Here is a 26,918-nt window from a genome sequence, read left to right as displayed (position 1 = left end):
AAAATCTGACAGAATCAAGAACCTGCCCTCAACACAGCACTTTATATCTTTTACATTTCTTTCACTTTTTTGACTTTGACCTCCACATTTTTCTTCTTGTAGAGGTTGCTGGGGAGAATGGAGCCTCGCCTCTCTCTCTCTCTCTCTCTCTCTCTCACACACACACACACACACACACACACACACACACACACACACACACACACACAGAGTGGGTGTGGTCTCCTCCATCAGACCTGTTGTAAACACGTCATAGATCTAGAGCAGTTAGAGAAGACGAAATGGGGGCATAACAGGAAATTATCAGTTTGTCTGGTAAACAGCTTCTTCTTGGAGTTCCCTGTTTACATTTTCTTGAATAAAGTTCAATTTTAAAAACTTTTCCACACAGCTTCAGTAAGCTCAGTTTTTATCATAACATTTGTTCTGTATTTTCTTTTAAAATTGCTCCATCAGTTTCCTTCATGTGCTCTACTAATTACACTATATTGGATATATTATAGGGAGAAAAACAAAGAAAAGGTTAATCTACAAAGTCAGTGTTGGTTTTCTTTCACGATCACATGACTTTAAAACATCAGTATGAGACATGAATTTTAAACCTGGTTTTATCCACATCTCTGTTTAACTGTTTCACACACTTTAACTTCTCTTTCTCAATCCAAATCTTATTTTTGCTACTTGTGAATGTTGTAAATTAACTGTGACAACAGTTACAAATACCTTATGATATCAAAAGAAAAGAAAATCGTTCACTTCAGAGACTTTAATGACTGCTTTCCAAGTTTCCAATCTGTTTGCAGTGTTGCAACTTGTTTGTTTAATTTTTAGTGCAGATCAGTTCTGTGTGTCACAGTTCTGTGTTCACGTCCTTTCACTGTGCAGTTTATCACAGCACACACTGAAGCACGCCATCACAGACATTGTCTTATAGTACATGCACAGAACTTCATCTCTTGAGAGCTGATCACTAAAAAGGGAAGATGGGGAAAATTAACGGATGCCTCAAATGCCTCTTTATCTTCTTCAATATTGTGTATGCAGTAAGTAGAAACACTTTTCTGACTATTTCTGACTTTTTTCATGTAATTTTACTTATTTTCTTTGTATTGGTGTAGCAAAATATCAAAGTAATAAAGAGAAAACCTGGAAAGATAAATCCACCATCCATTAAATAATGAATTAAATACGCTTTTTAATGTCATATGTTCAAAAACAAAGAGGGATTATTGTTAAGGTAAAAGAATAAATAAATACAAATAGTGTGAAGTTGGTTAAATGTTTGACTTGTTTGATGCTTGACTAACCAAAAAGGCTTGGGAAAAGTTTATTATGCTAAAAAAAAAAAAAAAAAAAAAATTGCAAAAGAAAAAAAAAGTTTAAGTTATTATGTTTTTAACTACAAAAAAAGTATATACAGTGAAGTGGTAGAAGGTGTAAAGCATTTTTTTAAACAGTAAGCAGATCCAGATTTTTTTCATAGCTCAGGTTTTGAAACAGTCACTTCCAGTAACTTGGGGGGGGGGGGGCTTGATAGGGGTCATGTTTCATTTGCCCACTGTCCCGCTTTTTTCCCCCTCTCATGAAGTTGCCTTCTGGTACACAGGCATGTATTCAGCCCCAAGAGGGCGGAGTGTTAAGAGGCTGTTATCAGTTTCAGGGGCATTTTAAGTTGTTTTTTTCAAGGAAAAAAATATTAAAAAAAGGACTAAAAAACGTAAAAAATATTAGATGTGGACAAGATATCCATGTGTTTCAATAAGAAAGTTGATTGACATAAAAGGAAACATCTTTTAAATATGTTTTTCCCTTTCCATGTCCCTCACGCCCACTTTTCTTCCTTTTCTGACCCACAAGGTCCAATTTCAATTTCCTGCCTTTAGCTGGCATTAAAAATTATTTTTATCTTTGCTAATTAATTGGATTGGATTTGTGTTTTTATGCAATGGATGCATACATTTGGTGTTTTTAAAGTTAAACATGTTTCCCGCTTATTGTGTATGTGAGTGTATCCAGGAACTGGTTGTTAGAAAAAAGTGAAAAAACCAGCTGGTTGTTATCATCAGGTGTGACAAAGTCGAGTTTCAGATTTTTGGCCTCTGTCTCCCTCTAGTGTCTAAAAGCAGGAATGACAGAAACTACTTCAGGAGTCCAGAGAGATGAAATAAAAAGCCCAACATGCATTGGTACAAATGTCATGCCTGGATAAGACACTTTAAACACAGTGAAAACCACATATTCATGGTTTAATACCCTCAAACTCTCCTGACAGTTGAAACTATTTTCCAAGACACTTGGGTTGCTGGGTTTCTATTCATATATGTCTATGCCCATTTCGAATCACATTAGAAAGACATCAGAATATGATTAAACTTCCTCAATTGCAAAAAAAAGGTTTAATGCTCTCTTAATGTAATTTTCTTTTTCTTTTTTTGGAAAAGAGCTGACACATTAAATAAGTTATGCTGAATACATTCTGATGTACCAAACATTTAACATGACTGATCAGCTGTTTCTGCCATTTTTGCAACATTGTTTTAATTCCCTCAAAAACTTTCGAATGGAAACACAGCTATTGAAATTAAAAAGCCATTTCCCAATATTTAGATCCTGTGCCAGTATGTCAATTGTACATGTTTCTCTTTTTGCATGCTTAATATGTGTTTTTTTTTAAAAAAGGTCTTGATTTCCCCCTTACAGACATTAGGCGAATTCGACTTGATGTAGCCGCCTGCAGCGCGCTACCTAACGTGATGTATTGTGGGTTGAAAGCGATGCATGATGGCTAGAATTGTGTTTTTTTTTTTTTTTTTTTTTTACTCCGTATTTCCTGTATTTATTTTATGGCTAGAATTGTGTCCGACTTAGCAGCCGACTGCAAAGACGTCACAGGGTCGCGACCATATCACGTGACCCAAAACATCGCGGGAATAAGTTTTTAAGAGCCGCTTCTTGCAGCGCTTGGCAGCGCGGTCTACGACGGCTGCAACCGGCTTGTCCACACCTCCGCTACAGTGGAATGGTTCTCATTGGTTTAAAGTTCAATGACGTGTGTTCAGGTCCGCACTCGGCGGCCACCTTGTGGTGAAATGATACTTTTTATTTTGGTCGCATTGATCTCATGGCTTGATCTTAAGTTCCGTGCATTGTGTTGTGAGTAGGCCTATTATATGTGAGGTCTGGTTAATACAAACATAGAATGATAATACAAATATACTGGGAAAAAAGAATGCCTTCCACATGTTGCCTTGCGTGTGTGTGTGTGTATGTATGTATATATGTATGTGTGTGTGTGTGTGTAATATATATATATATATATATATATATATATAAATAAAAACATATCCTCTTTGGTTTGCTGCTGTGTTCTATCGCTTGAGCACCATAGTCACGTTGACTTTGTTGTCCCACTTGACGGCGTTTGGCTGCCGTCTCTTTTAGAGCCCGCCCCCTCAGACACCTGCAGCTCTCGTTGGCGTGATAAGTCAAGTCAAGTCAAGCCAAGACCATCCCGAACAAGCCTATTTTAAACAAGGGTTCCCAAACTTTTCACGTGTCATAAAGTGCCCCTTTGGAAGTAAATAATAATAATAAGTTATAGAATAGGGCTGCACGGTGGTGTAGTGGGTAGCACTGGCGCCTCACAGCGAGAGGGTTGCGGGTTCGATTCCCGGGTCAGGCCCAGATCCCTTCTGTGTGGAGTTTGCATGTTCTCCCTGTGTAAGCGTGGGTTCTCTCCGGGTTCTCCAGCTTCCTCCCACAGTCCAAAGACATGCAGGATGGGGATAGGTTCATTGGTGACTCTAAATTGCCCGTAGGTGTGAATGTGAGTGTGAATGGTTGTTTGTCTCTACATGTCGGCCCTGTGATAGACTGGCGACCTGTCCAGGGTGTACCCAATGACAGCTGGTATCGGCTCCAGCCCCCCCGTGACCCTGAATACAGGATAAGCGGTAGACAATGGATGGATGGAAGTTATATAATACTTTCTTTGAGTGAAATATTCAAACCCAGTATGTTTTGAGGCTCAAATGGATCTATTCTTTATACACATTAATGGCAAACTAAATTTGATTCATGTGGTAATGAAATTATGGGATTGAACATATTACCACAGTTGGTGAAGATGAAGACATCGGAGGGTTTGGCAGGTTTTATACTGGATGTTATCATTTCAAATATTTGAATGTTTTTTCTTCAAGAATCAATATTTTAGTGGCACACTTCAGCCTCCATGTTCAAACTCAAGCTAACCAATGTGATGTGTGTTCAGATCCTCGGATGTGTGCTGATCTTTGGAGCGGTGAAAGCCAGCGCCTACAGCCACCAGGTAAACAACAACAGTCAACTCCATGTACTACAGTTTGGCATTGAAACGCAGAAAAACATAAAACCAGTCCACATGTTTGCATATGATGTCATAATAATGAAAACTAGGAAGTGTACGGAACATTAGCGTGCATGCCACAACTTGACCAAAAGTTATAAATGCAATAAAAATAGTTTCATAGTTTAATAAAAGGAACTTGAATGAAATAAAGACCAAATTAAACTTGCTAGCAATGTGATAATGTAATGCTGTTGGGGTAGATGGACTGATGTGACACCTGAACCAAACAGGACATCATTTTAACAGAAATTTGCACTTTAACCCTGGAACAAAATGCATCTGTGATCCTTCAGAGTGTGTACTACGAGGATGATATTCAGGCCAAATCATGCTTAGCAAACGAGCTAACCATTTACCATAATCACAGAGTTGAAAGTTCTTAAAAGCTATACAAAGGCAACTTTGTAACTTTAACAATAGAGACTGGGCAGCTCAGCACCTCTAAAGCTTGTTTAATTTGTTTAAGGTGTGAAGAAATTAGCATTTGCACTTTCACTTAAACATATCAGACCTTTTCTCGGTAGGCTATGACAACAACACGTGTCCACCTCTGTGGCAGCTCAGGAAAATAAGTTGGCAAAAGAAGCTATAATCATGCAGTAATCTCCTTAAAAATGTCCTCATTGATTATTGATGTTGGACCAACGGAAGCTGGTCACTGCCAAACATACATTTAGGACTTCCCATTACGGGACGTCGCTTGGCAGAACAGGCAGCACATTTTCTGTAACGTGACTCGGAGTACTAGCAAACAACTAAATCAGAGTCAGATGTGCAAAACAATTTAACAATCAAGTGTGTTTTGTTTTTACGGGGAAAACAGCGGTAACGGTTTGCTTGTGTTGAATACTGTAAAAAAAAAAGAAAAAAAGGGGGATTCAGATTTTACAGCAACATTTAAAGGACCTTGTATGACCCTGATAGCAAGCAGTATGAAGAGCATGAAAATTAAGCCTTGGGTTAAAACCAAAGCTGCTGATTGGTTAAAATCAAGGCTGAGTTTGTCACTCGGGATATCACATGTAATCCTGTATACTGCACACTGCTGGAAATATATAGAACATGTTTAGAAATGTTTAAACAAGTCCAGTTGAAGAATGTAGGCAGGCAGCTGCCAAGACGTAGTGGGGGCTTTAATTTCTCTTAATGCAGAGCAGATGCAGCCTGAGATTTTCCATTCACACAGTTGACTTTCTCAGCAACAAGGAAAACAGGATGGCTCTGACAGTTTCATCAGATCACAAACTACTGAGAACAAAAAACAAAGCTGCCACCCTTCACGGGAAACAAAGAGTTGGCTCTTACATTAACTGTTTACTGTACAAGGTTATTTAGGGAAAGTATGCAGTCACACCTATTTCATGGAATTTGTTCAATGCGAAAAATGTAGAATAATGCCATCCTCATGATCAACTGCACTTTTTAACAGCATTAATCCAATGTTTGTGTTGTGTCTTTTTCCCATTATTGCGGAGCAGTTGTCGGCGGTCGGGGGTCCGAGCCTTGGTTGGAGTTGGGTGTTTGCTATCGGTGTCCTTGGCATCTCCTGCTTGGGAATTTATGCAGGATTCTCAGAGAAATTACTTGCCCTCAAAATAGTACGTACCATATGTTTCAACGGATGAACTTATAGGAACGATATTGATGTTTGCTCATTTGATAATTTCAAGATAATCAAGCCACAATCAGCAAAACAACATACATGTTTAAATATTGTTTTGTTTACAGTTTGCAGGGTTCATGGGTGTTGGAATGTTGATCATGCTGATCTTTGGCATCATCGTCGTTGTCACAAGAAACAAGGTCATCTATTTATCTAGCTAACTACCATTTAATCTATTTTGAAACAAATGTTTGTCTATCTTGTCTTCTCTTTTTCTGCATCTCTTAGTATGCATAAACTATCTTCCTACCTTGGTGCTATAACATTTTCTCTATCTACCTTGATGCTAATATGTTCTCTCGATCTATAAATTGATGCTAATGTTCTCTTAATCTACTTTAATACTAACGTTCTCACTAATGTTCTCTCAATCTACCTTGATGCTACAGTTTTATCTATCCTGACGCAAACATTTTCTCTATCTATATCTTGTTGCCAACAGTCTCTCACATTCTTTATATTGACCTTGAAGCAAATGTTCTCTCTTGAAGCAAATATTCTGTCTATCTTGCTAACGTTCCCTTTATCAACCTTGATGTGAACACTTTCTCTTTCTGTGCTGATGTTCTTTTCTATCTATACCATGATGCTAACACTCTCTTTCTTTATTGTGATGCTACTGTTCTCTCTAACTTATCTATCTCATTATTTTATGCTAACATACACGTCTATCTATACCTTAATGCTAACATACTCTCCATCTACTTTGACGCTAATGTTAGCTCTTTATGCTAACATTATCTTTACATATACCTTGGTCCTAATGTTTTCTATATTTGCCTTGATGCTAATAGTCTGTCTCAAGATGCTAATGTTCTCTCTATCTAGATGCTGGTTCTTGTTTACTTTGTATTCTTTCAATGCTAACTTATTCTCTATTGTCTATTTACCATGACGTTTTTGCAATCATGATGCTAACGTTGTTGTTTCTTTTCCATTAGCTCAGAGATAGCTTTGACAGCGCCTCCGCAGAGGTGGCAAAGCCCTTCATGGAAGACGAGGGATTCAGAGCGATGCTCGAGGGGCTACAGCCAAGTGTAATGTTACCTTTGCACTATTAAACCTGTATGAGCGCATTGCTTAGAATGGTTTCCTTAAGCATATGGAACATCTTTTACAACTAAAACAGAGAGTTTTACATTGATGATTGGCCACTACTTTGTCGTCCAAAAAAACAACCCAAAATGGCTAAGGCTGGTGACTATTAATGGATAACTAGCCTGAGTGGGATATACAGTAAAGCTGTATGTGTCTTCTCCAACTAAATCTCAGCCTAGTCTTGATCATATAGGTCGGTTATTTCAACTCAATCTCACAGTGGTTCAAAATAGTCACCAAATGCAATTTATTAGTTTGGTGTACAGGTAATGTGCCAGTGGTTAATAAGGATCCTTTTTCGTGGTCGGAATACAAATTAAACAATGTGACAATACATCTGGCCTTGTTTAAGTAACGCAAATACTCAGGTTCAGGCAAGATCCCAAAATAATTATTAGACATGTCTATAAAACAAATGTTTAACAGCAAATACATATCTTCCAAATTGCCAAAATCCAAAACCATATATATGAAAAAGCACCTTTATTTTTCTATCCTCAAAAGAGGTGCGGGGCCTTGACGTTTAGCGAATGACACGCATGTGCCGATCCAGTCTAAAGAACAAGGAAAAATAAGAAATAAGAAAAAAGTAAAAACCCATCCCAAACAATCTCTAGCCTACAGTTAGAGTAGACAAAAATCAAACCACCACCCACTATGTTAGGATTCCGACAATCAAAAAGGTTTTGATTTGTGACAAATCATTTTCAATGATTGATATTCCACTGTCTACTTCCTGTTCCTGTTAAAGACCATTTCCACCTGTTGAGACTAATTTTCTGTGTGGTATCAGGCTCAATGCTGTGGAGTGGTGAGCGCTGCAGACTGGGGTGATGATATCCCCGCATCCTGTGAGTGTCGACCTCAATCTTCACGTGGACTTGGTGCATTTGGAATCGGAGGAGGTGGATGTAAAGCCAAACCTCAGGTTGGTTTTGTATAATAAAACTGGAAGCTCTGATTTAGAAATGTAGACATCCAGGAGCCTCATGTCATGGGAAAGCTGTATATTCATGTGCAAAGGTAAATGCCACTTTTCCCTTCACTAAATGCATCAAAAAGTGCAGGCCTTCAAGCGGCTGTGGTGCAATGTGATAAAAAGAATTGGTGGTTCAATGCAGCTCCATCATCATCAGCTGAAACATTATGGTAGTTCTGTTGCTATTGGGGAGTAAAGCTTACAACAGCTTAATTAGGAATTTCTTCATAAAACCTGAAATTCACAGTATTTGAAAATTAGCAAATGTTTAGTAGCATCAAGAAATACTGGAAGAGTTAGGGGTACGGTAGGCCTATGCTTAAAAAAACTACTCTGTGTGATCTGTTGTCAACAAGTTGAAAAAGTATATCTTTCTCAAACACGTATACTTGACAGAAGATAAGAAGTGGAGTGTTTTTCTTTTCTTATTATGATAACCATATCTTGCTATTGTTTTCTTGCAGGGAACCAGTGGCCCGGACCAAATCTATAGACAGGTATTCAATCAATCAACCAACCACTGAAGACATCATCCAGTTCACCAGCCTGCGATGTTTCCAGATAAAGACCTTTTCCCATCTTTTTTTCTGCAGACATGCAGTGACTTCATCTTTGCATGGTTCAACATTATCTTCCAGTTTATGATGGGCTTCTTCTTTGGATTTGCCGTCACTGCTGTAAGTTTTGCTGTCATTTTTATTTCTGTTATATCATGTTTTGTGATGGCATTAGTAACTCTGGTACACTGCATTGTCCACAACTGTATAAAGCCCAAGTCACAATGCAACTTTATTTCAGAAAAAATATGCATGGTAGTCAATGACGAGATAATTATTCTTTTTTATCCCGTTTGAATTGTACCATGAATTACAGATATAATATTTGTTAATTTAAAAAGCATCTTTTTCAAATCAAAAAATAGTTTTTTTATGTTTTAGGAATCACCTAGTTTTGTGTGAAACCGCTCAGTGAACTACATATCTCATCTCTTATGCTGATTACTTATTGATTTTAAGAGTGTAGCTACTGTTCAGCATATGGTCAGGAAAGTTCTGTATGTTTAACATGAGGAAACACCAGGCTTCAACCTCCGATTGCTGAAGTGCCTTTACCTTGCATTCTCTACTTGCAAAAAGAAGTCTGATTGCATGAAAGTCCTCCATGGAGGCACTGTCAAAGCTATCTCTGAACTACCAGAATATAAAAGAAAGAATATGTTAGCATCAAGTCAAATAGACCATAAAACAGGGTATGCTTTATGGCGGGCTACCTAGTTATTGACAGGTTACATTGACCTGGCTACCTTCGCTACCATGCTACCAATGCAATTAGCTACTAAGATGACTTTAACACTTAGCTGTAAAATTGACCTTGAATTATGAAGCTAACTTTGTAAGCATCACACCAGAATCCAGATGAAGCCAGATCCAGTAGGGTTGCTGTTCAGGTGCCACTCTGCTGCTTGTGCTCGTTAGATCCACACGTCACTCCTTCGTAGTCCAAATATGGTCACTTACTTCACTGGCTGCAAAAATTCCAAGATGGCGACAGCCAAAATCCAAAATGGAGACAACCAGAATGCCAAACTCGAGGCTTCACAAACAGAGTCCACAAACTAACGGGTGACGTCACAATGACGTCCACTACTTAAATTTGGTCCAGGGGAAAACATATCCAGAATCAGCAACCATTTTCCAGGGTTTTCTTTTGGGTTAAGGCAGTTTCAACTCAAGAAAAGATGAAAAGATAGCCCAACTACTCATTCAGTTATTAAGATGACACTATGCAGAAACCTATGACTGATATTTAAAAAAAAGATCATTATAACAGCTATTGGCCACCATTTAGAATTTAAATTCTTAACACCATAGTGTCTATTGGAAATTGCTTGCATAATGTCTTTTGATTCTGAAATGAATTCAAGGTTGTGTACCTTTCTAACTGACCTGTCTTTACAGCTGCTGGGCCTGTTGATCTCCATCCTGATGATTTATCAGGTCAGACGTCACGACAGCACCGGAGGACCAACCATTGCCATGAAGGGCTACTAAAACCCTCCACCCATGATCTCTCACATTTTAACCACTGCACTGTAAGAGGAACTGCTATGGCGCGCTGCAAGAAGATTTTATTCTGCTTAGAAGTTTTATTTACTTCAAGCTTTTTATTGTAGAGAATATTGCTTGCATAACAATATACGTTTTTGTGAATTATTATATCTCTTTTTTGTTATTTGGTGTGCAGTATTATAAAAGTCTTATGTAACAGAGACATATATGTAGAAAATAAGCACTATACGCTCACCTAACTGCAGCTTTATTAACCCGAGGAAGTCATAAGAGCCAGGGATTTTAAAACGCAACCGTTGTAATAATTGTTCGAAACATTGTTTTTCTATCTTAAGGCCCAGTCACACTAGAAAATAGCACAGTGAATGTCATCTATGCATTTCCCAAGGAACATGGAGGATGATAACTGCAAAGTTAGTTGACTCTTTCATCATCTGGCCAATATTTTCACATCGTTTATTGGTTTTATTCAGAGTTTATTAGACATTTACACCACCAACTCCTGTTCTAAAGCTGTTGGCAAACCATTCCCCTTTTTTAAGTTTAAGTTAGCACAAAGACAAGGAGGGAACTGCCTGCCTAGCTTTTAAACTATTTTTGCAGAAATTGCCAGAGTTACTTTTCCCTTCATCCAATAAGATTCTGCACTCACAATAACATTTTATTCATGGAGGGATTACCAAAGAAAAGCGAGAACATGTTCCAAGCCTCCTCGGGTTAAAAACATTCAGGTCAATAGAACACTTAATGTGTCACCTGTCTGTATGATTGTAAAGAAATGTAATCAATGTAAAGCTTCAGTCTTGTAAAAACAGAACACTCCTTTGTACTGTAAGACATTTTTCCACATGCTTACATGGCAAATCCTGACATTTTCAAAATCAGTAAAATGGATTTTTGGTTTTTTTTTCCTGTAGAGAGCAGGTAATGTAACTGAAATCCCAGCAGCACTGAGAAACATATGAGAGCCTATGCTGAGTAGAATAAGCATCTATGTTGGTATAGTTGTTCACGTTGAGGCCAATAAAAGATAATTAAATAACTTGTCGAGTTTCATTTAGAATGTGACAAACCACGAATCAACAGTTCCGATTTCCGGATGACAAACAGTTAATGCCCCACCACCATTATTGTGAAATCTGCACTCATATAATTTCATAATAAACTCCAGGGACTCAATACACCACTCTGGTGTTCTAATGTGATCAGTATTTCCTCCCCTTTGGCTATTTGGCTCATTACATAAAGGGCGGATGGAGGCCAATTGGTTGACAGGGAAGAAAGAGATTTTGAGGGGCTAACAGTGTGATGGTAAATGGGTTTTAAGAGTTGATGGAAGGGTACAGGATGAGACACAAGGCTGTAAACAGACGATAGTACAGTTGTTAGCGGATGAAACAAGTATAGATTGGGACTGATCAATTACTTATTACAAATTGATCAAGCGGTACTGAGGTCTTATAGAGGGATAATGGTGGAACGAACTCCCGACTAATGTCAGGACAGCAGAGTCATTTGCCATCTTCCGAAAAAGGCTCAAGACTCACCTGTTCAGACTTCACCTCGACTCTACATAGCATGACCCACTAACCCCCCCCCCCCCCCCCCCCCCAAAAAAAAAACCTTACCTATAGCACTTTGATCATTACTACATACCGCTTCTCAGTTTTTTTTTTTTTTTTTACCTTCGTTTTTTCGTTTTCCCCCCCCTTCATGTCACCTCCAGGGCTCCGTAGATCAAAGCACTGTTGCTCTTGAAGTACTACTTTACTCAGATGAGGACCTAACACTTGTTCTATTTTTAGCTCTTACTTTATCGGCAATGATACGTTGTGGTTTCTTTGTTTCCTTCTTTTGACAAATGTACTTATTGTAAGTCGCTTTGGACAAAAGCGTCTGCTAAATGACCTAAATGTAAATGTCTAAATGTAAATGGATAAAGGGGGTAAGAGAGGAGCTTTAAGGGCTGATGGAGTATAAGGGATGTCAAGAAGGATCCACAGTGCTACAGGGGTGCACTAAGCTGACATCTAAGATCGTATCTTTACCATGAAAAGCTCTCACTGTCATTCTATGTTTCTATCAATGCAGAAACACTCTCCGGTTCTGATTTCACTGATGCTATTGCAGCATCTACGCTCACCTCTTTAGTAGGAGACATCGTTGTTTAGAATGTGTAGTCATCTCAGCCCCTAGCTGACAGAAGCTCCTCTCAAGTCACTGATTGTTCTGTTGTCTGGCATATTGGACACCAACTTATTACTTGAAGCCTGATGGAATGGATTTGTATGGGATGTAGTGACATTGTGACCGCTTGCATAAATCTAACTTTCAAAAGTATATATAAATATAGTTTGATATAATAGTAATTTTTAAAATATATTTTTACATATGTGCATTAATGTTCTTGAACACATTGCATATTTTTTGTCAAACATACCTTAGGCCTATACTTAAAATTATATATATACATACATACAAGTATACTTTTGGCCATATAGTGTGCCTTGTCACATTATACACTGACAGCCATTAGATGGCAGTACACACCAGAGAACAAGCTAAACAACAGTGTGACTCACTGCTGAAGAACACTTTATCTTTATGAACCAGGCGCAGACGTTTATCTCCACAGATCATACTGGTGTGAATGCACCGGGGAAGAAGATAACACTATCATAAATTAAAATAAATAAGAAATAAGGCAGTTTGTTGTTGTTGATGGAAGATATTGATGGCGCAGCACAGGAATCATGTTACCGGTTATGTCTTTCTTATCTTCTTCAGTCCCTTTGCTGTGTCAACATTCGGGTGAAATGAATCCACGACAGTTCAATCACTGCTGCTTTATTTGTGCCTGTTAATCAAACACAACAAAAGCAATGAGATATGGTTTCAGTTACTGACAATGTGCTCTTTTAAAAGCTATGAGAAAAGCTGGAAGGGATAGCACAAAGCTGTGCAGGTGACGAAGATTAAATTCTCTGACCTTTTCTTTGACAGATGACTTAATGCTTGAGTATGTTATACCTTCCCTGGTGTTTTGTGGTCGTCATTTCCAAACACAATATGCATCTTTTCAGATTCAATCTCACAGCAAAGTAGCGTGATGTGCGTGTCTTGGTTCAATTGTTTGGACTATCTGCTTCGTCTAAAAATCGCATTCAATGAAGCTGCATTGAGAGCTACCTTTTGAGGGAAATGTATTTTGTCATGCATTATGTCTGCTTTTAAATAAGACCACTGAAGTCCACATATGGAGGACTTTTCCGGTTGCTGGATGGGTAAACAAAGGACTTTCACCCAGGAGACTGCTGTTACTTTTGTAGCCCATTTGTTGCCTTAACATAACCACACATCTTTGTTACGGTTTTGTGTAGTTAGTGCGACAGATTAGTGAGACAATCGTTCACTTTGGTATAAAAGCATGACATTTGGCACAGATACTGTCTAAGCGCCACTATTTTGGAAAAAGATGTTGGCCACTCAAAAATTCAATATGGCGGCCAGTTTTAGATGGACATAGCTATTCAATGGTTATTATATAAATTATTCAAACAGTGATCCAAGCATAACATTTGATCTAAATACTCTCTAAAAGACAGATAATGGGAAAAGATGCTTGTCCCAAATTCAAGATGGCTGCCATTTTTAAAGATGGCCACCGGTCCTATAGAATATTAATTATTTCAATTTTCATAATGGTGATGCAAGCATAAAATTAGGCAGAAATACTCTTCAAGGAAGTCTCTTTTGGAAAAAGGTATGTGCCACTCACCATTTTCAAGATTGTCACCATTTCTGTCAAATAGTCATAATGTCTGCTTTGTCCACCTCCTCTCCTTTGACCTGTCCAGCTTAGTTAAACTTGCAAGGGATATAAAATCTCTGCCGGCATACTGTAGCTCTCAGGTTCATTAGAGTACACAAGCCTCTACACCACAGCAAGGTGCAGTCCACAGAGAGGAAGGGCCACTGTTAGAAAAAGGAAGTGGCCAGTAAAAATTCAGGATGGAAAATATTTTTCAAGATGCATCCCATTCCTGTCCTATGTTCATTGCCAGTGTTTCCAAATAGTGATACAGAAAATATGCCACAAGTACTCTGTTAAGGCCATTTTTTGGAAAAATGGCCAATAAAACATTCAAGATAGAGCCCTTTTTCAAGATGGCCATCATTTCGGTAGTATGTACACTGATACACACATACGTGTTAGCAAAAATACTCTACCGGCCACACTTATAGAAGAAATCAATTGCAAAAATTCAAGATTCATTTTTCAACGTGGGTGTTGCTTTAATAGTGTACTCTGTTGGTATTGGTATATAAACGATGGTATTTCAGCTCCTGTGCAATGGCATCAGCGCCACTAAATTGTGCCAATAATTTACCATCATTCAGTGTTTGTGCACATTCATGTAGTCTGTCATTCATGTGCATTGTCATTACCTGATGTAGTTCAGATTCAGGAGATGTGTTTTCACAAAGAAAGCAAACCTGCAGACTTCTCTGCATCATGGTTCGGCGGCACTTCTGGGCACAAAGTGACTTTGTGTTGTTGAACCGAAGTTGACAATTGTAGTGATACTTGATTCCTTCTCAAAGTAGCTTCTATACCACCACCTTCATCCAGTTGTTCAAGGTCCAGGGTCATTGGCTTTGTTGATCTTGTGAAAGTGTGGAATGTTGGTGCCAATCATTTTATAGGCATCATGTTGAGAAACATGATGGGTAGATGGTGATTGGAGGGGTTGCTTTGTGTCTGTCTGACAAGATAACATTTCATCCAATCAGTTGGCCTCTTGGTTGACATGGGACTTTCATTTAACATTTTGGTTTGTTGTATGATTAAGGCAGAGGGGTTATCCTTTTACCACCTGAATCATAGACATAGTACACATTTATGTATGGGATACAACTAGGTTTGGGTAACCTACACCTAGCCCGATCATTCATTCAGTGCCATTTAAGTCCCGTGTGATCTGTACACCTTCCGGGTAAGCATACATGAACAAGTCATGTATTGCCCCGTTTACCCTTGGCATGGCTCTCCCGCGCTGGCAGAACCTGTCAATTCAGGTGCAGCTATCTAACTACATAAAATACTAGCTAATTGATGAGGGGCTGTTAGACAGCATTTGGGACACTAACCTTAGCTATACTATTACTACTAGTCAAGAACTACAGTCTAAGTAAAACTAGATAAGCTGACACTGAACCCCATGCTGAGTTCCACAGCAGTGAAGTCACCAGTGTGCCCTGGTTGTGTAATGACATTCACTCTATTAAACAAAACCTTCCTTAACACATTACATTGAGCTCTGACAGAAATGGTGGCCATCTTGAAAATGGTCGCCATCTTGAATTTTTGAGTGGCACACACCTTTTTCCATGAGAATGTTCCTTTAAGAACATTTGTACCAGTCTTGATGATAGCATCACCATTTGATAAATTGATGTAAGGATTTAAGAGAAATGAAAATGAAATGAAAAAATGGTTGTCTTCTTGATTTTTTTCAGGAACAAGCACTGTTCTCCAAAAAAACATTCTTAAGAGAGTATTTTCACAAAATGTTATGCCTACATCACAGTTTGAACGATCGACATAATGAGCATTTGACAGAAATAGCGGCCACCTTTTCTAATTTTTGGGTGGCTAACGACTTTTTCCCAAAAAGTGACCCTTAGAGAGTATCTGTGCCAAATGTCATGCTTTTATACCAAAGTTAACGATTCTCTTGAAATTTTCAATTAATCTGCTGAACTAAGTTGTGTTTCACATTCCAAGTCAATGTGTTTTTGGCTGGACCTTAGAGGGCTCTGCAGCTGACTCAGTAAGTAAGTAAGTAAGTAAGTAAGTAAGTAAGTAACTGACTGATCAAATTGCATATTATCATCTTCATGATTTGCCAATTTTCTGAATGGTTTGGAAAATACTTTTGGTTTTGGTGTATTTTCAGCACAGACCAAGTCTCGGAATAATTTGTTTGGCACGTCACTGTAGCACTGTAGGAGTCTGTAGCTCACTTTATATGCCAGACCAAAGAAAAACAAACTATATTTTATATATTATTAATAATATATATATATGTCTTTACAATTAAGCCTGTCAGGCATTCATCATGGATGATATTTTGACACGTCACAGTAGGAAAAGCAAAGGTGCAAATAATAAAATTATTCATGGCTGAATTAACTGTGGCTCTTTCCTTCAGCTGAACAGGTTACTGTGGTTATTATTATTTATTAGGCATGACATGTTGTGATGCTCAAATACCCATATAACCTTGTTATAAAACAGTAAGTAAATGTGTTTGTTTGGAAAACTGCAACTAAGTGTATTCTTGTCTAAAACTGATTTCTCTACCATAGCTAAAACTAGTACACTGTAGCAACAATGAGTTCAGGAATGTGTGCTGCAAATTCCCCTATAGCTGTCCTCGAAGTGAACAGGCTGACTTGCAGGTGTGTCCGTTGCCTGTAAATGTGATTTACTACAGCAGTGATGATGCAGAGAGAAATGTGGCACTTCCAGCTTCCAACAAAAGAGTGAGCAGTAGATTGACAGCTTTAAACAAGAGTATTATTGCAGTGGATGAATGTGACAACTGCAAAAGTCACGCTGAACAAACTCACAAGGCTTCCTTCCATTAACATTCATTTATTGAACAGGGTTTTGCAGCTAAATATAAGCTGTGCTTACTTTATACTGCACAAGGGAAAAAAACATTTTTTTCCCAAGTTCTGTTTGTGACTGTCAGGACTTCATTAGGAAGGACATTGACATGTCACAGTATTTGAACGGTGTATGGTTGATATCAGAGAGACAGAACATGGATGGAGAAGAAAATAACAACAAAAAATGCACCAACATTGTCATCCCGAACATTGTAGGTGTCTCCAAACCACATCCCTGTGCGCTTCTCCACCCTAAGGACAAGATACCCAGAAAACATCTGAACAATGTGATGTATATGGTGTGTACATAGGGGAAACTAAACAACCACTGCACAAGTGACTGGAACAACACAGGAGAGCGAGTTCCTCAGGTCAGGACTCAGCAGTCCATCTCCATCATAAGGACAAGGGATTCTCCTCTTTGAGGACACCAATGTTCACATTCTGGCAGTGAGGATTTTAGAAAAGAGTTAAAGAAGCCATATTCGTTGAGCTGGAACGACCATCTCTGAACAGAAGACCTGGTTTAAGACGTAACCTATCAGCCACATACAGTACAGGTCTCAGATCAGTCCCCACATTAACAACCATCCACACTCAAACTCATTTGACCCTAACGAGGGCTGGGTGGGTCCAGGAGTCACATATCTCTCACAGTATTCAAGACCCTACAAGAGGTTAAATACCTAAACTCCCCACATCCAAGCCTCTTGGATGAAAGGCAAAACATCTTAAAAAAAAAAACTAAAGGCAGTCCAGTTGCCTACAATACAGCTTCTAAAGAGTACCATGGCCTAGACTGAGAACCATCACAGACATCGAGGTTGGATCACATTCCAGAATCAATTTCTACCTGGGCCAAGACCGTTTCCAATTGAACTGTGCAATCTGTTTTAGACTGGACAAGCTTCAAATGGTGGTGTTCAGATCTGCTGAACAGAATCGTACCAAGGGGGAAAATTTACCTGAGTCCTCTTCAACCAGACTTAACAATGCATGAACATGCATTCTTTCAGGGGGAAATACGTCTCATTGTATAGAAGCGAAAAAGTGAAAATGATCTTACTTTTCATTTGATGTATTACCTCAATAAACATTGTAAACATGAATTTAAGGTGTATCACTAGTTTCAAGTCTTCTTGAATAGACCATAAAGCAGGGTATGCTTTGGGGCAATCTTGTGATTGACAGGTTGCCACCAAGGTGTTGTCCAGTCTGTGAGTTGTCCATGTTTTCCATAACTTTAACCCTTGACAGTTTTTCCAGATTGTGAAAACAAAATAAACCCCTCTTCTGGTTACAAAAAGCCGAGATGGTATCAGACAAAAACTAAGATGGCGAAGGCCAAAATGCCAAACTCAAGGCTTCAAACCCTAGTCCAGAAACCAACGAGGACGTTATAATGACTACATGCACTTTTTTATATACAGTCTATGAGAAAAATATCATTTTTACAAGGCACATTTCAGCGATTGACACTGCAAAATTTGAATCACCTAAAACCCAGACACAAATGTTTTAAAAATCACTTAACGATGCTAGAAATGATCACAGGTGTGGAGTTGATGCCATCATTATTGAGACCAGGACTGAAGAATGGATAGAGTTTCTCAGTGAAGGAGCAGCCAGTAAAGGAGTAGATAAGAGCTGCAGCATCTACATCATAAAAGGAGACCAGACCCTCCTCATAATCCACAAACACTCCCACCGTTTGTGGCTTCGAATTTAGAGAAAGCTGTAGAGGAGAGCCAACAAGAGCAGCATATTCATCTCCATTTTTCAACCATATGGTCCAGTGGCCATTGTCTGGACAAAGTGGGATTATCCCCTTTCTTTTGATCGATGCTTTGGCGACTCCTAAAGTCCATCTAGTCTTCTCTTTAACCGTTGCCTGAAAGTAAAATCTTCCAGAAGAGAAACTTGGTTTCCCCAACACACAACAACTAGGATTAAATCTCTTAGGACTGTCTGGGAGATTCTTCTTCACTACACTATGATGTACTTGTTTCCCATCATCAGACAGGATGAGAGCTTGATGTGCTGTATCAGGATCTAGAGTCACATCCACAGCGGAGAGCTGGACCCTGTTCAGTTCAGCCTTGCAGAGCAGCTCTTTAATTTCTTTACCAAGGGTCTCCTTCAGTTGATCCAACGCTTTCCTCACCATCTCATCGAATGATGGTGGATACACGCTGACCTCTGTCCAGTCCTTGGTGAGTGCAGGAGTATTCAGGGATGTAAAGCTTTGCAGGAAGTGGAGGTGGTCTTTGGAGTGTGAGAGCTAGTGATGTCCAAATGAAGCTTCGTGAAGCATTTTCTTTATTTTCTGAGCCCAATAGATGGCGCTCTCTGTTCAAAAAAGGTTTGAAGGCCGATATATTTCCATTGCTTTCAACCCTTTGTTGAACAGAGAGCGCCATCTATTGGGCTCAGAAAATAAAGAAAATGCTTCACGAAGCTTCATTTGGACATCACTAGTGAGAGCTGCTCTACATCAGCCCGTCTCCTGATCAGCTCAGAGACTTCCTGCTCCAGCTCTTGGATGAAGCCTTTTGCCTGATTCTCAGTCATTTTCTGCTTCACTTCAATCATCCTGATGAGCTCTGCCCGGGTTCTTTCCAAAGACTGTATCAACACGGTGAACACCTGAACCCCATGAGCTGTCTCTCTGTCTGCAGCTTCCTCGCTGAGCTTTGCAGAGCGTTTGATCTCCTGGATCTTCAGCCGTCTCTCCTGGATCATCCGTTGAATTTCGGTTCCTCTCTTTCCCAACTCGGCCTTCTTTTTCTCAAATTGTTCCTTCAGCGGAATCACTTCATGGGATTTGTGGTCTAAAAGTGGGCATAGCATGCACACGCAAGTCTGGTCAGTTTTGCAGAAGAGCTCCATAGGTTTATCGTGTATCGTACACATCCGGCCTTCCAGGTTCTCCACAGGGTCAGTGAGCTGATGTCTTTTCAGGCGTGGAGCTGTCAGATGCGGCTGCAAGTGAGCATTACAGTAGGAGGCCAGACACACCAGGCAGGACCTCACAGCTTTTCTCTTGGTTTCAGTGCAGACGTCACAGGGAACTTCTCCCGGTTCGGCAGCTTGTTTGTCTGAGCTGCTCCTTCCAGCTGACTCTCTGAACTGAGCGGCCATCTCAGATATGAAAATATTGACTCGCAGTTCAGGCCTTTTATAGAAAGGTTCCTTGCACGACGGGCACCGACACTGGGAGCTGCTATCCCAGTGCTGCGTGATGCAGTTTTGGCAGAAGTTGTGCCCACATGGTAACGTGACTGGATTGTTGAACACATCCAGACAGATGCCGCACAGAAACTGCTCTTCAGTCAGCAAACAGCTGGCAGCTGACATGTTGACGCTAAAAAAAGAAATTCAAGTTTGACGTTACAATATTATTATTAAACATCTTTATATGCAAAATACAGTATTTCTAAACTGTATAACTGGTATTATTGGCTATTATTAACCATTATTATTATTATTACTTATGTTTCATAAAAATCATCATCCATCAACCTGACGTCCTCCCTATCCAGGCTTCCACAGACACCACAAAAGAAGCACAATTCGCGACAAAATAGGTTTTCCCTCTAAATGTAGTTCACAATGCAGTTTTGCTGTGTGGGAAGATCATTTTTAGGAGAGCAGGCTGCCTGTACAGTCTGTACCCTTCATGTTACTGGCCATGATGACAATCGTCTTTTCAGTGCAACTTTTGCAACCGGATGCACCGGATTAGAACTCAATTTAACAACCTGCAACCTGCCTTAAATATAGTTCATGGTTAAAGGAGCAACTGTGGATAAACACATTTTATTACAATAAATTCTTCACAATAAAATCCCCAGTTATTGTTGGTGCTTACTCTTCCCAACTACAGTGTTAAGAGACTTACTTTATTGAAGAATAGCTGCAAATGTCTACGCAAATAAACATTTTCCACATTTAGTTCTTTGCACAAAATGTTCCCTATAATTTCATTACTTAAAAGCATTTATTTTGAAGCAGGGAAATTGGGAAATGTTAGTTATTCATCAGCAGCAAGATACCTATGTTTGATAATTAAGAATTGTATCCAGATCTGAACTTAGTACTGATTGTACAGACATTACAATTACATGTATCCTGGTACGATCAGATGAATAAAGTTGCATTGAAAAGACAAGTGTAACCACGACCACTGATGACTGTTTGAACACCGACTGGACTCACCAACGTTGAATAAAGACGTCTTCAAAGGTCCAATGAAAATGTCTACACCTCTCTAAGCAGGTAAACCAGTTTGACATTTTGTACATTCCTATTGTCATATGTTTTTGAAGATGTCACATGTCTTTGTAACTGAGACTTGACTCAGAATTGGAGTCCATTTTAATGGTCTCTCTCTGTTCGTGTTCACTACGTTTTGGATCTTTTTTTTTTGTCATCTTGGTTTTGGCCACTGCAGTTATTTTTTTTTTTTTTTGTAACCAGAACTGACATGAACGGGTGGAGCTAAGCAAACCAACGTTGAATACAACCAAAACCATTTTCCAGTTAACTTCCATGAAGTGAAAACTTCCTGTGAAAGGGCAAAGATCGTAAGACGGACAACTCCCAGACGGCCAATGGCATGGTAGCGACCTGTCAATCACATGGTAGCCCTGCCCTAAAGCATCCCCTGCTTTCTGGTCTGTTGGACTCTAAATGGACCATAATGTACTAAATGAACATCATGCTGGATTGAAGACTTGAAACTAGAGATTGAGACCATACACTCATGTTTAAAGTCTGACACTGACTATAGTGATTTGTCAGATTTTGTCACTAGAGAGGTGTTTTCACATTCCTCTCCTGAAAGAGATTTCTGTGCACCTCTGTGAAATTTGAAAATTCAAACGAATCCTGGCAAGCAAGATTATGTACGTCTCTAGTACACCCAACCAATCACTGTCGTTCCCTCCGTCCCCCGCTGGCCGCGCCGCGGGCGTTCCGCGTTTCGCACCTTCTAGTCCGGGCCTCCCGATCAGACGCATCCATCCTTGTGTCGGTTCATAGTACCCCGGCTGAATCTCGCCGATGTTTCCGCTAGCCATCTTGTTGTCGTTCGTAAGCGCGAGCATGAGCGCAAGCAGCTGTGGTGGTCGAGGCGCGCGGCCTGTGGTATTTGCATATCATGAATATTCAGTGTCTCAGAATTTCTCCATGAGGAGAGAGCAGTGGATGTCCTATAGAGCCCAATTTCAGAGGGTTTTTTTTACTTTTTATTTGGGGAAACAATGTCAGACAAAATATTAGGCATTGCAGATTATTTTTATATACTTAAAAACATGCCTGGAGGGGGTCTTTAAAATGTTTACTGAAATAATAAATTAAGTGAGAAGTAGGCTCATTTTCTCATTGACTTCTATACAATCAGACTTATTTTTGTAACCAGAGTTGCCTACTGATGGCCAGTAGAGAGAATGCAAATTTAAGACGCTTTGGCTTCATGTTTCTGCTTGCTGTCTGGTAACATGAAACCTTCTTAACTAGAATTTTACAATTGCTTCGCTGTCAATAAATTTGCTTAAGATCAAATTAATGAATGTATTCTAATTGTACATTAACACAAAGTCACACAAGACAAAATAACACACATTACTCAGTCTCCGTTCCGGTGTTAAACAGGGTTATTGCAAAGGAGTGTTATGTAGTTAAAGAGTTTATCAAAGACGTGTTTCGGTCTCTGTGGATCACTTTTACTGTGCATCACAAAGCACGACATGTTAAAGGTGTTTGAGGCCTTAACACTCCTTAGCGCTACAGCTTCAGACACACACAAACACACACACACACACTTGAGTCCATCCATCACACACACCCAGACCTTGCTTTTGTCATTTTGGATTGTCGGCCTCATTCATGAGTGACATTAATAACCTCCCTATGTGTGTGTGGGTGTGTTGGCCCACATTTCCTAATGACTTCTCTAACATGTTGTGAATTTATAACGACATCGACACCTCTAATATATTCTTAATGACCTTCGTAATGTAATTTTGTGTAATAGGTTTTAAATGGATGAGCTCCTTCAGATTGTACCATGGGCTACTGGCTATTTAACCGATATGCTAACTGACACACATCATCAGCAGTGATAGAGGGTGAGAGAAATTACAAAATTTGTTATATGTGACTGTTTGGGTCTGTTTGCCCTCCTCATCTCTACAGTGTCATGTTTATTTGTGGATATGGAAGATTAATAGTGATGAAATAATGGAACATTGATATCTGATGTTAGTTAGCAGCTGGTTACCTTAGTGTAGCACAAAAACTGAAAGCAGGGGGAAACAATATGCCTGGCTCTGTCTGGTTAAAAAAATCTACCTACCAACATCTACATTTAACTTTTAATTTTGTGAAAAAAACAAATATTTGCCATTTTTCGGTGGTAACTTCCTGGAACCTTGCTCGATGCCTGGCAACTGCCCAAAATAAAGAGTGCAGCAGTTAACCCCTGTTAAACAGGAAAGTGTGTTGTCTGGTTAAAGTAAGTGTTGGCAAGTAATAAAGTGTGTTAATTAGTGAGCTGTAGAGGTGCTGGCAAATTACAGCAAGGCCACAATGAAGCACTGCAAAGCGTGCTAGAAAGTGAAACATGAGTTCAGCACTAAAAGACAGAAGGCTTTCCTACTCTACAATCGAGCTCTCCTGGGGGAGCAGCACCTACACCTTTCAGGAACTGAATTAGGTCCGCAGGCTGAAAAATTAGTACAAATGTTAATAAACTCCATAAAAGGTCAAACTGAAATAAGACTTGAGGCCTTTGGACACTGAGCCCATTTTTTCTATCCAGAATAGTCACACCTTAAAAAATGAATACGACCTCACGTTGGTCAGTTGGGTCGCGGAGATCGGTGGTCTTCTTTCTGATGTGCGGTCCCAGTAGTTTAGTGGTCCCAAACTGGACCACCGACATCCTGAAGTCCACCTGGAACCGATTGTGATAGTTGCGCAGCTTCCTTCTTTTTTCTTTTTTCAAGAATGAGATGATCACAAAATCGTCGTCACTGCTGGATGATGAATTTTCGCAATCTATTAAAAAAACGCATCAGGCTCAGTGTGAACGTTTTCATTGCGCAATGAATTTTATCGGATGGCAGATGGGAAAAAAAACACATTTCATGAAAACGGACTCGGAGACACGGAGTGTGCAAAGGCCTGGAGACTGTGCTTTTTTTCTCTCTCCCCACAAGAGCCATTTAAATAAACTCCAAGAACTATACTAACCCCCCCCCCCCCCCCCATCTTTCTTTTTTATCAAATGGAATATGAACTATATGAACTACCAGCCATGACTGGAACCTTTCTGTTTTCCTTTTTCTGTCTTTTATTTTATCAAGTGGAACATAAATAATATGTCAATCTTTCTTTTTTATGGCATTTACTTTTTGGCATTGGAGCAATGCTCCCCGACCCAGTAAACTGAACCTTTTATCGGCCAATAGTGTTATGGGACTCCTTTTTCATATTGCTCGGCTCACTACCCTACTGTTTAGATGAAACATTTATCTTAACTGGAAGGTGGAGGGACTATGCCTGTTCCTTCGTGGTCACTGGTATACTGTTTTTGTAGAGATGGTGGTGTAGGTTCTCCAGTTTTTTTGGAGGAGAAAAGATCCATGGTGGTCAAGGCGGACAACCTTTTTGTTATCGTTTTTTTGTCTTGGTTTGCTTTTTCTCCTTTGAGCATACGTGTGTGTGTGCGCAGGCCCGGCCCTAACCAATCTGGAGCCCTAGGCAAGATTTTAGGTGGCGCCCCCCTTGCATCGGCAGTGTAGTGTATATACTCACAAGAAACCGAATAGCTTTGTCTTTGACCTTTTTTTTTACTTAAAGAAAGCTAATTCACAATCAGAATAGTTAACAAGATAAAAAAAATTATGAATAAATAAATGAATACAAAAAATAAAATGAATATATGAAATACAATCATTTTTACATACATTCATAAATAGTCTTAAGTATAAGATCTAACTAAACACAAAATAAAACGTGTCAACAAGTTGCATAAAATAAATTAAAAATACAATATAAATAAGGCACTGCACAAAACAAGATATTAAAGGTGGGGGCAACAGGAAGACCTCTTGATGCTGCTGCATCATGGCTGGGTTGTGCTGCTGATGCTGCATCATGGCTGGGTTGTGCTGCTGATGCTGCATCATGGCTGGGTTGTGCTGCTGAGGTGGAGGCAGCAGTGGTAGATGTGGTAGATGGCCCAGGGGTGGGATTTAGAAACTTCATCAGTGCATCTGAAGAGAGGAGTATGTGACACCATTGAGTATTACAGTCTAATAATAAAAACATATGATTCCAGGAATAAAATGAAATGATATAATATAAATGAAAAACCAAAGAGATATATGATGTTAACTGATATGCAAATTAGATTAGATTCAATGTATTGTCATCATTACAGTGAAATGCTGAATAGCAGAATGCAAAGTAGCAGTAATATATATGAGAATGTTATGTTATTTATGATTATCTTTGACCGAATCACAGCAGTGCTCATATTCAAAACAGCATTCTCTCTCATGTGATATTGCTTAATTAACATTAATGATGTGCACTTTAACAACTAGGCTTACAACTATAATATATAAAGGGGTGGAAAAGTGACTATTACCAGCAGGGCAAATGTTAGCTAACCAGAAGGCAATAAAAATGTAAACAAATGTAAACACCTGCTTAAAAGATCTAATACAAATGTCCCTGAGGAATGTAAGGTGGGAGTACTGTAATTACCCAACGTTACATTATTACTTTCCATAACAACTTAGCCCCCTCCACAATATTAACTGACGTTAAAACAGTCAACTCACGTTAGCTATTTATTGATTAGCAATTAGCGAATCATGTAACGTTATCCTAATGCTAAAAAGCCAGGTGTCTATCTGTAACAGATAAATAATTTCATGTAACGTTACCTCTGTCTTTTTCTCGTTTCTCCTCCTCTTCTTTTCTTGCTTTTCTTCCCTGGGCACCGGACAGTTTTGGCCGTTTTGACATCTTGGGCCCTAGTTTCGTGGCGCAGCGCAGGGCGGCGCAGGGTGGCGGAGCCGGCGCAATGCAAGTTTCGACACGCGCAGCCTTGCGCACCGTCAGTTTGGCAGTTTGGTGGATCGCCTGCGCCAAGATGGGTGTGGCGGCGCAGCAGGGGGAGGCGTCAAGGTGCGTGTCCACAGGCAGCGGTGTTTCCCCGCGTCCCATTCATTGTCTATAGGTGCGTGTCCACAGGCAGCGGTGTTTCCCCGCGTCCCATTCATTGTCTATGTGAAAAGCCGTGCAATGCATTCTGGTAGCGTCGTGGCGAATGTCGAGAGACGGCGTGCGAGTTGGCCGCTCCTCATTTGCCTAAAGTTGAAGTCGAATCTACTTTAAATGCTAATCAGAGGCGCCGGGCTCGACTCGCCGCCTCGGGAACGCTCGCGAACGCTCGCAAAAAAGTGTTGTTTAAAGGAGAGCGCCTGTCAATCATCCTCTAGTGGCAGCCTGCCAAGCGTGCAATCCTGGGAAGCGGCGCGTCCACTCGCGTTTAAAACCGCCCCTGTGGACACGTACCTTATGTGAAAAGCTGTGCAATGCATTCAATGCTGTGCAATGCATTGGTAGCGTCGCGGCGAATGTCGAGAGACGGCGCGCGAGTTGGCCGCTCCTCATTTGCCTAAAGTTGAAGTTGAATCTACTTTATGCTAATCAGAGGCGCCGGGCTCGACTCGCCGCCTCGGGAACGCTCGCGAACGCTCCGAACGCTCGCAAAAAATTGTTGTTTAAAGGAGAGCGCCTGTCAATCATCCTCTAGTGGCAGCCTGCCAAGCGTGCAATCCTGGGAAGCGGCGCGTCCACTCGCGTTTAAAATCGCCCCTGTGGACACGCACCTTCACAGATTCAGCTTGGCGTAGCGGAAGTTTCGTGGCAAAAAGCCTCGCCGACACTTCGCCGAAAGCCCGCCAGCTCCAACCTGGTCTACTCTTGGCGTAAGGCGCAAGGCGTAAATAAAGTCCATTC

The 26,918-nt window shown here is 39.9% G+C and overlaps 2 protein-coding genes across 2 annotated transcripts; one reads left to right on the top strand and one right to left on the bottom strand.

Annotated features, from left to right (window-relative positions):
• Window positions 1–890: 890 nt before the first annotated feature.
• Window positions 891–11,241, top strand: LOC311031947 (tetraspanin-8-like). Its single transcript, XM_084038544.1, has 9 exons — window positions 891–1,043; window positions 4,274–4,330; window positions 5,869–5,988; window positions 6,119–6,193; window positions 6,995–7,090; window positions 7,945–8,079; window positions 8,595–8,627; window positions 8,724–8,807; window positions 10,089–11,241. The coding sequence occupies exons 1-9, from the start codon at window positions 984–986 to the stop codon at window positions 10,179–10,181; spliced, it is 753 nt and encodes a 250-aa protein (XP_083894670.1). The 5' UTR covers window positions 891–983; the 3' UTR covers window positions 10,182–11,241.
• Window positions 11,242–16,972: 5,731 nt separating this feature from the next.
• Window positions 16,973–21,131, bottom strand: LOC311031963 (E3 ubiquitin-protein ligase TRIM21-like). The gene is made up of 3 exons (XM_084038564.1): window positions 21,096–21,131; window positions 19,362–20,241; window positions 16,973–19,158 (listed from the first exon to the last, which is right to left on the bottom strand). Exons 2-3 carry the CDS (start codon window positions 20,232–20,234, stop codon window positions 18,403–18,405), a joined length of 1,629 nt encoding a protein of 542 aa, XP_083894690.1. The 5' UTR covers window positions 20,235–20,241; window positions 21,096–21,131; the 3' UTR covers window positions 16,973–18,402.
• Window positions 21,132–26,918: the final 5,787 nt, after the last annotated feature.

Source organism: Eutrigla gurnardus, assembly GCF_963514095.1.
Source record: "Eutrigla gurnardus genome assembly, chromosome: 21".
Lineage (NCBI taxonomy): Eukaryota > Metazoa > Chordata > Actinopteri > Perciformes > Triglidae > Eutrigla > Eutrigla gurnardus.
This window is presented reverse-complemented; position numbering and strand designations above follow the sequence as displayed.